Source organism: Xiphias gladius, chromosome 8, assembly GCF_016859285.1.
Source record: "Xiphias gladius isolate SHS-SW01 ecotype Sanya breed wild chromosome 8, ASM1685928v1, whole genome shotgun sequence".
In the NCBI taxonomy this organism is placed as follows: Eukaryota; Metazoa; Chordata; class Actinopteri; order Istiophoriformes; family Xiphiidae; genus Xiphias; species Xiphias gladius.
The window spans coordinates 21295414-21309860 of NC_053407.1; the positions used below are offsets into that span (position 1 = coordinate 21295414).

Genomic DNA, 14447 nt, shown 5'->3' on the forward strand with positions numbered 1-14447 from the left:
AACGCGCTCTTAGCTTTGATGATAAAGAGTTTATCTCTGTAATATACTCTCAACTGATGTCTTTAAGAGATCAAAACTTACACAAAATTAAAACTAGATGAGAGGACAAACTGGACCTTACTAAGGAGCACTGGTCAAAAGCTCAGCAGAGGGTCCAATTCAAAGTTTTGCATAGAGTTAATTTAAGCAAAGCCAGGCTTGCGGACATATATCCTTGGACAAACGCTGGCTGTGACAGGTGATCCTTCTCTCCAGCCATTCTAACACATGCATTATGGTCCTGCCCTCTGCTTGACAACTTCTGGGCAACGGTTTTTAAACCCATCAGTGAGGTTCTTGGGATGACATTAAGACCTTGCCTGCTTATAGCTGTATTTGGTATTATAGCAGATGAAACTCTGGGTTTAAATGCAAATCAATCTGACATAATTGCATTCACATCGCTTTTTCGCCTGTGGGAGAATTTTGTTGGTCTGGAAATCTACTACCTCTCCATCTACTGCTGCTTGGCTGGAGGATGTAATGTTTTTTTTTAAACTAGAGGAAAGATTAAATTTAGCTGAGGGGATCAGTGAAGTTCTATTTGAAATGGTAACCTTCTCGGGGAATTAGCCACTGGATGAAAGCATTTGAATGTAACTGGGGAACTGAAATGTTGTACTGTGAGCACGTCAGATGCCAAGGTGTATTTGGGGAGGGTGGGTAAGGAGAACTTTGTTTATAAAAAAAAAAAAAAAAAAACAGAGGCTAATGTAATGCATTTTGTAACTTGTATTGCACCATTCCTTCAATTAAAAAAAAAAAAAAAAATTTAAGGCAATATCCCATCAGACGTCACACTCTCCCTTGGGTTCAGCAGGCAACAAGGTGACAAGATAAAACATGCGCACACACACACACACACACATAAGCAGCGTTATATAACAGTCCTTCTCAAGTAGCCTGCAGGCTTCAGATGCGTCCTTGGTAACAATCACTATAGCACCACCAAAAGAAAGGACAGGATTGCGTAACGATAAACTCAGTCCCCTCCAAAAGTAGATAAAAGCAACAGATCTGAACCCACATACTGTACATACAATACAGGTGATACCGTGAAGGATCTGATGCTTGGATCTGCATGTTTCAGCAGCCAAAGTTATGATTAATAAAATGAACACGCAGCCCTGCACCTTCACAGCATTGCTTTGTTTTATCAGCAAAGCCATATGCACGCCTCCCACGCCAACAGCAAAAGAGATGAATAGCTTCCCTTCAAAGGTGCAATGCGTCCCTAATTTTATAACAAGTGTCCGATGATTATTTGTGATGTGATGCTGATGGAGACAATATGCCAGCCAGTAGTCTTTGTCTAAGTGTAATGTGAATTATTTTGTGGTATTGCTGAGTACACTGAGTGGGTGATAAGGATACAGTGACGGGCTTTTCTCTGTGGGATGAAAAACTAGACATAAACACAAACTGTCCACCTCCTTTTCTCGTTGTTTCTATTTTATTTTGTCCCTCATAATACACTCTGTCAACTTACACTTACTCACTCACCTTCCAATTCCAAAAGCCTATATCCTTCAATAGACTTAGAGCTCTCACAGAAAACTGTTATCAGACTGTAAACATCTCAATGACAGAAATATCTAGTATGAAGACTGCCCCCCCCCCCCGATCTGCTTATAACAAAAGGCTACTATTTGAGAAAATGTACATTTCACAAACAAACAAACAAACGTACAATTAGTTTTTTCAAGAGCACTAAAAAAAATCCACCATTAATCACAAAAACCCAGTTTGAAACATTTTCAGCCACCTGTCCACAATCTACCAAATATAGTTAATATTAGATGTGGTGATTTGCTATTAGTTTAGATATATACTGCACTAATGCAGAAATGAAAGTACAGTCTACAGAGGACTCTTTGTTTACTAGATTAATTAAACTGTTTACTGTGTCATCGGTCCTATGTGGATTATTCTTTTGCTGCTGATTGTTGTGTTTCTTTCTGGCATCAGGGATAGGAGGCAACTACTTTGAGAGTCTTGTAAATCTTGTTAGTATATTAATTTTATCTCATCTTTCACTGTATCATAAAGGCTTCCAGTAAAAACTTCAAAGGCTAACTCCTGTCGTCATCCTTTACTGGAAGTACGTTCAGCTCGATGCATGCAGTAACATTTGTATAGTGCGGGCAGAAGAAACAGGAAAACAGTTAATTATTGGTACTGAAAGAGCTGTGAGACTACAGAGTGTCAAGTTGTATTGATTCAAAAATTATGCTGAGTCAGGTGGAAAGAATGTGTTACTGAAGTCTGTTTCAGCTGAACAAAATGACAGATTTTGCTTCTGAACCATTTCATACTGAAGGAGAAGAAAGATATCTTTTGACGCTTGCTTTCAGGTCAGCAATCAACTGCAATGAAACTACAGGTACGCTATCCTCCGCTCACTCTGCACATTTTTACAGAGAATCTGCACTCCTTGGAGATTTTGCAGTACAAATAATGCATTTATGATAAAAATTTGTCAATATATGACGAATTAACACTAGGAAAATTCTGTCTGTATCGGTTTGTGCAAAGGGTCTTACCATGTACGGCCTAAGCAAAGGATCATCAAGGTCGTCTGTTCTGACTAGTTGCCAGATAGAATCCCTTGCGGCCCGCTTACCTTCACTCCACTGTGGACCCAGGACAGATGATGAGCATTTTGACCAAATGTGGTGCAAGGAAATGTTCCATGTGAGCCAGTTCCCAGCTGAAAATAATCCCACCCTCAGCAGCAAGAGCCGGAGTCGAGAGGAGTGGGTGGAGGCATCGCCAGCCAGACAGCAGCCAGTCATTGCTGGTGACACCAGTCCACCCGGAGGAGATCGACATACAGGCCCTGGCTAACGCCCAGAACCACTCCGACATCTTGGAGTTTGAAGGGAGGAAGTCGGTGGGAGTCACCTCCTCTGTCCACTCACCTGACAGAAGAGAGAGTCAGAGCAAATGGGGAGTGTCCGACTACAACCTGGAGGGACAGGTGATCCTTTTACTGAAGGAGCCAAAATGTGCACATTTTAGTCATTATTAAACCTGGAATAATTGTTTTTGGTCACTTGTGGGCAGTGGAAGCAACCTGTAAACAAAACACTTGCACATTATTACCAAATAAAGTTGACATGGCTAATGTGTTAGCAAACAGTTGCCAATTTATACATCCAGCGCACATGAAGCAACACAAGCATTTACTTCCGAGTCCTGTTTCTGTTCACATGCTGAATATAAGTCCAATATTTACTCTTCTTTAGCTCTGTTCTGGTTCTCCACCAACTCCTGAGAGAAATACATGTCCCCATAGCTGCTAAATGCTCCACCATGTTCACCAACTAGTTGCTAGCTTTGTTTGTTTGTTTGTTTGCTAGCATGGCTAAAAATATTGATTAGAACACCTTCACGTTAACTTTGCCTGATAAGTTTTAGCATTTTCCTTCCAGGTTTAAAACTGTTATAAACTGGTCATATTTACACTGAAAAACAGTTTAACTAAGAATCAAACTATTAATCAGTCAGTCAGATGATCAATTGATTGAAAAACCAGTAGCCTTAGCTTAGCTATAACCAGGCAACAACCAACAAACACTCTATATCTCGAGAAGCTGTGAAAACAGCGCACAAAGGACCATTTTTTCCACGTTTGCATTTTTAGCAGCAGATGTTTGGATTTCATTAGATTTTAAAAACAGATTAATCACACACACAAGCACAAATACATGTGAACTAGTGCTATTTTCAAGAGGAAAAAATGCAACTACATAATGTTTAACACACACACCATTCCTCTGCGGCTAATTAAATAACTCTTTGTCAGGTTCGGTCTGCAAACAAAAGCTTCACCTCTGTTTTACTTGCCCGGCCTTGCATCCACGGTGGTGGATGAGGTGTGGATATGAACTGAAGAGGTTTAAAATAAATTACATTTGCAAAATGTAAGCTTTGATGAACTATTCAATTAATAGAAGTTCAAAGCAACAGAACTAGTCAACGTAATTAAGAAAGCCTGAAAACAAGAAGGCTAAATGTTCAAATCGTGTAGTTTTAAACACAGAGACACGTGCAACTTAACCTCCAAAATGTTAAAACTTTAGGAACTAACAGAACCAGCCTTGTTTTCAGCTTGACAACCATACAATATTCAATTTATTCAGGACGTTTTCATGGCTGTAGATCTTTCTCAGCCTATTAGAAGAACATCTAATGCTTTAATTTTATCTCTACACCTCTCTATACGTCTGCACCCACGCACATCCACACATGTACACGCAAACTCTCACTCCCTCTTCAGATGAAGCAGGACATGGTGTGCCTAAAAATCAAAAGGAAAACACTCACACAAGATCTAAATTTAACTTAAATAAAAAAAAAAAAAACCTGAGCAGAGACAAGATTAAATACTGTTAATTTTCTATAGACTTATACAGAGGATAGCTTCACTTCTTCAACGTACAGACCCCGTCACTGTGTAAAAACTTTGCAATTTTTTTCTTCTTTAGAAATATATTTTCTTTACTACCGACCATTTTCAAATCCAAAATGTAGAAAAGAATTGATGGTAACCTTTCACTTTTCCACAAACTGAGCCTGAACATTTGATGAAGCTGACAAAATAAGGAAATGACGATAACTGACCTAGTTGGATGCCTAAACTTTAGCACATGCCACAATTACTTTTTTTTTTTTTTAGTAGTTTTGAAGGTCTTGAAATAAAAAGGTAACAGTGCATTAACATTTGCAGAAAGGTTCATTTTTATAAAAGGTTTTTACTCCTTCTCACTTCAAAAAACAGACTTTTGTCTAGAACTGTATAGACAGTGGTGGAAGAAGTATTAAGATCCTGTACTAAAGTAAAAGTAGAAAAAATGAGTACAATAGTGCAAAATACTCTGTTAAAAGTCAAACTCCTGCAGTAAAAATCGTACTAAAGTAAAAGTACAAAAGTAACAGACATTAGAATATACCTACAGTAAAAAAACACCATTGTTACATTTTGAGTGTAGTAAAGTGACTTTTTACCTAATTGTGGATTCCTTTACTTAATCTCAATTCAACAACCACCAACATTTACATTTTCTCAAACTGTGAAATAAGAATGTCATTGTGTGATTGAACGAAACAATTTATTGACACCCATTGATTTTTTTTTTTTTTTGCATGCACCACACTTTGAGGAAGACAAGTTAAAGGTGAAAACTCCCTTAAATAATTTATGTACAGTACAATAACCTTTAACAAGTACAAGTCTTTGTTACTGCACAATCTGCTCGTGTAACAGCGTCTGCAATCTCAATTAGCTTTCACAACTTCAAGGCACACGTATATATTGATTAACCATGCTCTCAGTCAGCATGTATCACATACAAATACCGTGGATTCACACTGCTTTCAAAATGAAACTCATCTGTGACAAACTTTAATCTAATGCTAATTCGTTATGTTTTGCCTCATTAACAAAGACAAGCGCTTAAAAACATCCTTCTGTAGTTGTTGTGGTATTGGCACCATTGGTTTTAAAATGATCCCAAGAACCTGAGAGGCCGCAGACACAAAGTGCTACATAAAGCTAAAATGAACCAGCTGAACTAAAGCTAAACCACATTACTGGCCTACATCAGAAAAGGGACTCTGAGGGTATATGGCACTTCTTCTAGATACACGTAAAGGATCTTAGTTGATTCTCCTGTGACTCTGTCCTCTGTAACTCGTCTGTTTGTTGATTTCTTTCCTTTGGCTTTTCTTTGCTGCAGCAGTAAAAATGTCACATGTACCGACATCCTGGTCAAGTGGCCCATATTAACCTCCGGTGCTCAGTTTATTCTGTAGATGGAGAGAAGAGAAATTCTGTTAAAATTAAGTCGCGAATAGAAGTGAGTAAAGGACTACAATGTGACGAGATGAGAGATGAGAATTCAAGAAGAAAAAAAAGAGTCGTACTTTCTTGGCGTTGTCCACACACTGCATGTAGGCCGAGGCAATACTCGAGCAGGACAGAGTCTTTCCTGTGTTCTCCTTGTAGCATTTTAAAATCTGACTCTGCAGGTCTCCACACACTGGCTGGATACTGAAACGCCTGAGAGAGGCACAAAAACACAGACATGCAAATACCAAACATCACGCTGGTTTGGTAGTTAATACCACAAAACTTGTGAAACATTCAAACTAGCCTATAATCTCATGTATAACCTGCACTGTCTCTCACCTTGTCCCTGTTCTATGTGTCGGTGCACTCTGTAACCTTACTACCCACAACACAACAGCTGTAAAAATGCTTTTATAACATTGATCCCTAAGTAAATTTGTAGGTACATGACTTACGCAAATCGTTTGTGTGTCTCCTCTTTGCCCTTCTGAAAGTTCTCAGCAGTCATTCTGTAAAACTCAGTACACTGTCAAAGAGGTAAAAACACCACACGTTACCATCGAGATGAAATATCACCGCTGAGTCAGACTCGGAAAATCTTTCATGGCAATGGAGAATTGTCTTTGAAGTGGTACACATGGAATAAAAACATTCACGCAGTGCTGAAAACTAATAAACACACACGCAGAGTTAAAGTATCAGTATGGCTGTGCAGGAAATGCCAACATGCCAATTTGTGCATGTCTTAAGAGTAGCAAGTCCCTCAGAGCTGTTGCACATCAATGTCATTTGTAAGCAAACAAACAAACAAACAAACAAACACACATATATATGCGCGTGTACATAGTGTATATCTGTGGTGGTAAAAAATGATTTACTCAGCTTATGATAAACATTAGGGAAAGGTTAACTTACCTTTGTTTCAAGTTTTGCAACATGTGCCTTGTAGAGAGCGTCTCGTTTCTTCAACTCTTTCTCCTTCTCCTCCAGCTGATGAGCCTGTGTGAGTCCAAAATAATTATGACAACATGAGCAGAACTTCTAAAAGCAGCATATTCATGCAAAAACTATATTTTGCTGTTTCACAATATAGAATAGTTTGTAGGTGAAAATGAAAGTAAAGAACTTGGAATCCCCAACTGGACCCAAGGCTATTGTAAACTCTATGGCGAATGATTCCTTTACTAATTGCCTCTGATTTAGCTTTCTTAATAGTGACAATTGTTTTGTAACTTTCTCTGTTCTTAGCTTATTTGAGCTGTCAAACATTGTCACATTTTAGTATTGTTTTATTTGTGTGACTGATGTTGTATTGTCTTGTCTGAAACTTGAAAAAAAGGGTTGCTAACCTCAATGGGATTTGCCAGGTTCAATAAAAGGTCACATAAATTTTTTTTTTTTTTGCGGAATGTGAAACCCGATTTCCCATAGCGACTTTGTGTTTTATGTGGAAACAAAGAGTGGAAAACAGCTGTGCAGCCGCTGGTCGGGTCAGAATGAAAGTGAAAGTCATGCAAGTAGGAATTCTCTCCCGTCTTACCTTCAGCTCCATCCACTGAAACCCGAAAAGAGGGCAAGAAAGAGAAAGAGACACGGTAAGAGGAGGGAAAGGCTGCCACATTTACAAGAGATCCTGACACATACAGTACCGTGCAGAGCTTTTCGGCACTTTAGATGTAAAGATTCTTATCAGGCAGGGAGGTGTCTGATTGGTCCCAGATTCATTCTGCAGCACGACAGAGAACCCAAACATACAGCCAGAGTCACAAAGAACTATATTCAGCAACGAGAAGAACAGGGAGTCCTGCAACAGATGGTCTGCCCCCCCCCACAGAGACCTGATCTCAACATCATGGAGTCAGTCTGGGATTACATGAAGAGACAGAAGACACTGAGACAGGCTCAATCCACATTAGAACTGTGGCAAGTTCTGCAAGATGCTCGGACCAACCTGCCTGCCCAGTAGCTTGAACTATTCAGTGCACATGTGTACTTGAGAAAACTGGTGCTGTTCGTTGTGACTGATTTGATATAGGGTTTTTTTTTCTTTCTGTTTACTGCACTTTGTATGAAGTCGACCGCATCCTCATTTTACTTTCAATGCCTTAACTGTTTGCACAGTACTGCACGTAAAGGTCATGCATGTCTTTTCCTGCTTACATAAAGCTGCACCATGAGCCTCTCATCCTCTGTCTGCATTCGCTCCTTCATGATGGAGTCTGTCAGGCTCTCCATGTACGCCGCCTTCTCCGCCTCCAGCGTCTTCTTCACCTGCTCCTCCACCTGAGCCTTAGCTGCTGCCTTGGCCTCTGCCTGAGCGTGAGCCCTCATCTCCTCCAGCCTTCACACATACACACACAAGGATCGCACTTTAGAACATTTTCTGCTTGTGGATGAGCTGAACTGATCAGTCAATCAATCGACTAGTTGATCAGCAAAAATCAGCAAAATTAGCAATTTTTACTCTTTTTTTACAATTTGATTCAATGATTAATCAATTAATTGAGAAAATTAGTCAGCAGATTAACTGATAATGAAAATTTACCTTTGGTTGCAGCCCTACAATACATTATTACCATTTCTCATTTTCCACTCATACTTTATATTTCTGTGTTAATTAGTAACATTTATGTACTTTACTGTAAAGTTTATTCATTGCTTGTAATTTTTAGCCCATCATCATTTGTATGTTGATTCCCCCTTTATTTTTTCTTTTATCTGCTAATAGAGATCGTGTGATATGATCGAAAGCTCCAGAGCAGCTATTAAACGGACCTTGTGGTGAAATTGTATGGGTCAACTGCTGACTCAAATGTCAAGAATGAACTTTGAAACCTCAGCTTTTGAGGAAACCTGGATGCGCAGTGTTTAAAGTGCTCAGAAGAAAATGAATACTCAAACATCTGTAATTCCATGACCAATGTGCAAACCACCTGCTGATTGACACCATGTAATAATATGATCAAAAGCTCCAGAACAGCTACTAAATGGGCCTTGTGGTGAGATTGTTTTCTCAAATATTTCTTTCTACTTTAGTTTTAATTTGTTCTATTTTACTATGTATTTTTTTTACTATGTTGGCAGAGCATTGCAGCCACAAACACTGGGCTCGTAGAATGAAGTTCTACCTTGTTTTACATTATCGTACACACACACACACACACACACACACACACACACACTCATGACAGAAACCTCTCTGTCCTTACTGTTGCTGCAGCTCCTGCCTCTTCTGGTTGATCTCCTCCTCCAGACTTCTCTGCATCTCCTCTTTGATCTTCTGCCTCAGCTCTTCCTCCAGCACTTCAGGAGAAACGGGCAAGGCTGTTTGTGAACACGGGAAATTTTTGGGAAAAAAAGAACAAACAAAGCAAAACATGAGATTGTTGATTTATTTCAAACTGTTCTAAAAGCCTTAAAATTCTGCTATCAGATGTAACATTGCTTATTAAGAAGAAACAAAAGGCTCTGTCCAAATAAGAGCGCATTCATGCGACAACGGGTACTAGACAAGCGTTTCCCATTTGGGAAAAGTACCAACACACAGTTCACTTAACCAACACCTGATGGACACTTTTCCCAATGCTGCTTGGAAGCGCATTCAGAGCTAAGTGTATCCCACAATCCACCACGGTCTACTGCCGGACACCAGTCTGGTTGTTGGTGGTAACGTGACACTACGCTGGTTTTAGGACCGACATGGAGAAGTTTAGGAAGTTTGTTAGATTCAGCGTGAATATTATTATTCATGTCCAAACATAACCAAGTTCTGGCAAAGCCTCCTCAGTTTGTTGTAACTTAATATTAACAATCTATTTTTCTCAATGAGACTGATAAGGATAATACCACATATCTGACACTGTCAACATAAATATTACACCCTTTTATTAAAGATTTAGAGGAATATGATCCATCCTTAGAATTTTATCAGACAGAAACCATCAACATAAAATCATGTCATGTCTAATGTACAGTAGACCTAGGTGCTTCTAGGTTTAGTTGCTTTATTCCTCCTGTCAGCTCCTGAATGTGTTTTTTCACTCTCGTCTGATCGAAACTGTAAAACTGTACGATTGATCCTACTTATGCGTTCCAACAAGTGAGTGACGGGACGTCCAAATGAATCAACTGTGTCCTCTGATAAACCGCCACACACACACACGGATCCAACTTACCTGCTACAACAGGCGGAGGCACTGAGGCGACAGCAGGCACTTCATCCTCAACAACAGGGGGCAGAGGCAGGTTGGGTGTGGACTCTACTGGGGCTGGAGCTGGAGCTGGAGGTGGTGCTGGAGGCTCTATGAGGGGTTCACCTACAGGTGCGCCAGCGGGTATGACGGCCAGATCCACACAGTGACGAGGTGGGCGGGAGTCCTCAAAAGTGAGCTCTGGAGCAAGAGGGGGAGCTGCCACTGGCTCTGGAGGAGGTGGAGGTGGAACCAGTTCCCATGGAGGAGGTGAATCAACAGCTGGAGTCACAACTGGAAGCACCTCTTCAGCTGGGGCACGTGGGACTACTGGCTCCAACTGAGGAGGTGAAACTACAGCTTCAGCTGGAGCTGAATCAACAGGACAGGGTGTAATTATTGGTTCAACTGGTGCAAGCTCAACAGTAGGTGGAGGCTGAACCGCTTCTGCTGGTGGAGCTGAAGGGACGACAGTTTCAAGAAGGTCCACAGCTGGAGCTGCAGCAGCAGGTTCAGTAGCTGGAGGTACTGGTTTCACAGGTTCAGAGGGAAGAGATGAAGCTAAAGGTTCAGATGGAGCTGCAGCTGCTGGGGATGGCTCTACAGGTGGAGGAAGGACAAAAGGTTCGATGACTTGCTCCGCAACTGGCGGTGTAAACGGACTTTCTGGCTCTACGCGAGGTGTGACGACGGGTTCGGGAGGAGGCAGAACTACTGGCTCCACTGCAGGAGGAGATGCAGGCTCCACAGTTGTTTTGACTTGTGGAGAAACTGCGGATGGAGGAGGAGGTGGGGCCGAGACGGCGGGGTCGGTCAGAGGTGGAGTTTTTGTCTCAACAGAGGTTGGAATAAGGGAGTGAAACTTCACAGGAGGAGGGGGGACGAGCTTTCTAGGAGGAGGAGGAGCAGGTTCCACCGATGGAGGTGTAGATGGGGCTTCCTGAGGAGGAGGAGGAGAAAGAGGAAGAGGTGGAGGGGGGATGGATGGAGCAGGAGGAGGTGTCAGAAGGGGTAACAGGTGTTCAACAGAGGGGGCGGGAACTGAGGTGGGTGTTTGCGTTTCAGGTGGGTGTGAAGGAGGACGTCCATTCTGTGAGAGCTGAGGACAGACGACCTTTGAGGACTGTCTCATCCGGTTGATGACTTTGTCCGACAGCTGGAGAAAAGCAAGAGAAAAAACAGCAACATTTGTGGTAGTGAGCTCCACCTGCTGGGCTAATCAGCATTTCTTCTCTCTTTCTTCAGGGCCTGAGCTGCACCAGCAGCCTGACATGATCTCATTTAGGTTCTTTCTATATTTTAGCTCGACGGGTTCCAGAAGCTCTGTTTTCTCAACTTTGTTCTTGCCCAGTTTAGTTTCTTCTTTTGGTCTGCGCCAGGCGTGTTTTGGTCTGTACTGGACTCAATCTTCAATCACGATTAATTAAACAGAAAAGTCTAAGTCTCCTGTTTCTATCTATGCAAAGCATTTTCGGATCTACATATCATTGCTACAGCTGTTGACACAGAATTAGTTCAGACTTGTGGCTCCAAAGTATTTGCTATACAAAAAAAAGGTACATCTACAATATTCCCATTTTTATACCAAATAAAATAATCGAGGCAAAAACCCTGACATTTCTACCCTGTTTGTGCCTCTGTAACTTTGGTTCAGTATCTCTTCTTCTCATTCTGACTTGTTGGTTGTGACATTTAGAGAGTTAGCTCTCAGAGGAGACCAGGGTTATGGGGAACATGACTTTCGGGCTGGTGCACAAAAATGGTAGCATCTGATAACAAGTTAAGTTTGTCCCGCCTGTCATTCCTTCCTTTATTTATTTTCCTTGGTACTTATTTGGAGTCACATTTATTTAAAAGGGAAGTTCAAGAACTGTTTATTTGCTCCTCTTTGACTTATGTGAATAATTTGACTGACTTCTAAAGGACGACCCTTTCTGGGCATTGTAGCACACTAACACCGGTGGTGAAAAGTTACAAAAAGTACATTTATTCAAGTACTGTACTCAAGTATAAATTTGAGGTACTTGTACTTGATTTTATGCTACTTTATATTTCTATTCTACAAAATTTCTGAGGGAGATATTGTCATTTTTTTCTCCTCTACATTTATCTGTCAGCTGTAGTCACAGGTTACATCTCAGATTAAGAGTTTACCTACAAATTGAGATCAGGGCTGCAGAAAGTGATTACTCACATTATCGATTAATTTGTTGATTATTTTCTGAATTTTAATTAATCATCAGCAAATACAGAAAAATATATTTCACAGTGTCCAAAAGCCCAAATTGACATATTCAAATTGTATCACTGTCCCACCACCCGTTCGAAACACAAACGTATTCGGGCTTCTATGAGTTTTTTAGCAGTTACACCAAACAACCAAAAGAAGAAAACAATTTTTATATATCAGAACTTTTTCTCCTCATCTCAATAACAATCTCACAACCCCACAGATTTATCTAGTACCCCTTTGGGGGGCTGGGGGGGGGGTGTAACCCTAGGTTGGTAAACACTGAACTAAACTACCTGACTGAAAATAAAGTAGTTCAAACCAGCTCCACCTCCAGTAGCTACGACAGTATTATGCTGCTTAATGCCGATTGATGCATCAGTATTAACAATTTAATAATCTCATATATAATAATATATCACTGAGAGGAGACATTTTGCTGCCAATTTTTCTGTAGTATTTATAGATTGTTGTATTGGTATTTTTATTTAAGATAAAGAAAAAGTGTTTTCTCCCTATCACTGCAATTATTTCCTAATGCCTACCTAACAAGTGTTGCCTTTGCTGCTCGAGCAATTGTTTTGTCCTGTTGACTTTTATAATTTCAAAAATCACAAGATCATTTTAACAAATTAATTTGTTGAGATACACTGATACTTAGATTGTGAAAAAATATGACTCTCTTATCTTAAAAGACAAAATTACTATTTTATGAGCTTCTTGTTGTTATGATTGTTATTTCATAGAAAACTTGTTTATTTGATATGGTACAATGTCACTGATACAGGGCAGTAAAAGTCGCACAGTGATAATTGCCTATAATAACTAGAAGATTATTAAAGAGACTTAAAGTGCCTTTAAATATATTTTTTATTCTTATAGAAAAACCAAACTGCTTCTTTAATCATGACGTAATTTTTTTTTTTTTTTTTTTTAAAGCAGAATGGTTTATTTTCTCTCAAAGCACTTCTTTTAATTAACTAATTAATAATTAAATAATGAATTTAATTTTAATTTCTTAATTAACTTGCTGTAAAATGTCTTGTTTTGAATTATGTGGGGTTTTTTTTTAATATTATTTATTGGAAAACTTAATGAATATCGTTAATTTTTTTCTCCAGTTTTTCCAAATGGTCCATGTCACAGCCAACCACGTTTTTCCCTACATCCACCACTCACACCAGGGGGAAGTTCATTAGCTACGGGCTACAAACATGACACGCTAATGCCTGCAGCCACAGCGTCTCTATTGATGCATCTGTGAAGAAACTGTGCGCATAAACCTTTAGTTTAAATAGTTTCCCTCAGTTCAAATCCTAGCAAACTTTTTTTTTTTCTTTTTTCCTACCCACCCGGAGCTTTCACTCACCCGAATGCCCTTCACAAAAGTAACTCCCCCGCCTTCACCATCCTCACGGGAGAAGTGACTCGGGCTGTTTCCTCCCATCGGCACCCGCAGCCGCAGCGACGCACACACTTGGCTACCAGGACCTTCCGGGCGCTAGCAATATTTAATCCACAACCTACCGTGGGTCTGCGCTCAGAATGATCAACTCCAGCCAGCCTGCTCTTCTCACCGCTGGGCGTGAACAACAACAGCGGCTGCTATTGGCCGGAGCCGAACAACGCCTCTCCGGATTGGTCGGCTGGGTCTTAAAAATCAGTGAAACGTAAGAGAACATTGTGTCCCTGCCTAAAAAAAACAAAAAAAGCCCAAAACTAATAAAAACCAACTACAAAAACTCTTTTAAACATACATTTCCTGTTGTTTGACACTAATGGAGATACAGCACTTATTTGCAGCGGTGTTGCCAGTTTAATTCCAGTGGGCAGGGAGTGTGAGGATTTATTGTACAGTGCAATGTTTCCACATGTTGACAAATGCTGGTTCAGGACACCTGAGACAATATGACGAGGACACACGAAAACTAAAATACAGCCACTGCAGGAACCCCAGAAAGATCAGTTCTGAATCTCAATGATCCTGATTCCTGCTGCTTCTAAAACATTTATGTATTTAGTCCATTCAGCATCACACTATCTCGTTCAGTGTGATCCTACTGATCGACAGAAGATATAAATATGGAGTAAATTAGCTGTCACTTTTATCAAATAAATATTCAAACAACATCAC

The 14447-nt window shown here is 40.3% G+C and overlaps 1 protein-coding gene across 2 annotated transcripts; it reads right to left on the minus strand.

The window, feature by feature from the left end:
* Positions 1–5134: 5134 nt before the first annotated feature.
* Positions 5135–13873, minus strand: LOC120792980 (vegetative cell wall protein gp1-like). 2 transcript variants are annotated; one of them, XM_040132450.1, is made up of 9 exons: positions 13683–13872; positions 10069–11239; positions 9103–9217; positions 8054–8234; positions 7434–7448; positions 6809–6892; positions 6349–6419; positions 5968–6103; positions 5135–5850 (listed from the first exon to the last, which is right to left on the minus strand). In XM_040132450.1, the coding sequence occupies exons 1-9, from the start codon at positions 13758–13760 to the stop codon at positions 5827–5829; spliced, it is 1875 nt and encodes a 624-aa protein (XP_039988384.1). In that variant the 5' UTR covers positions 13761–13872; the 3' UTR covers positions 5135–5826. The 2 variants fall into 2 exon arrangements, with proteins under 2 accessions (XP_039988384.1, XP_039988385.1); XM_040132451.1 differs by lacking the exon at positions 7434–7448 and having other exon boundaries at positions 13683–13873.
* Positions 13874–14447: the final 574 nt, after the last annotated feature.

Bases quoted from the DNA above. Each gene is read 5' to 3' on its own strand.
- LOC120792980 (XM_040132450.1), bottom strand. From the start codon at position 13,760: ATGGGAGGAAACAGCCCGAGTCACTTCTCCCGTGAGGATGGTGAAGGC. The intron at 6,420-6,808 runs GTAAGTTAACCT...CCTCTTTGACAG, and splicing joins TTGCAAAACTTGAAACAAAG to TGTACTGAGTTTTACAGAAT. The intron at 5,851-5,967 runs GTACGACTCTTT...CTCCATCTACAG, and splicing joins GTGTGGACAACGCCAAGAAA to AATAAACTGAGCACCGGAGG.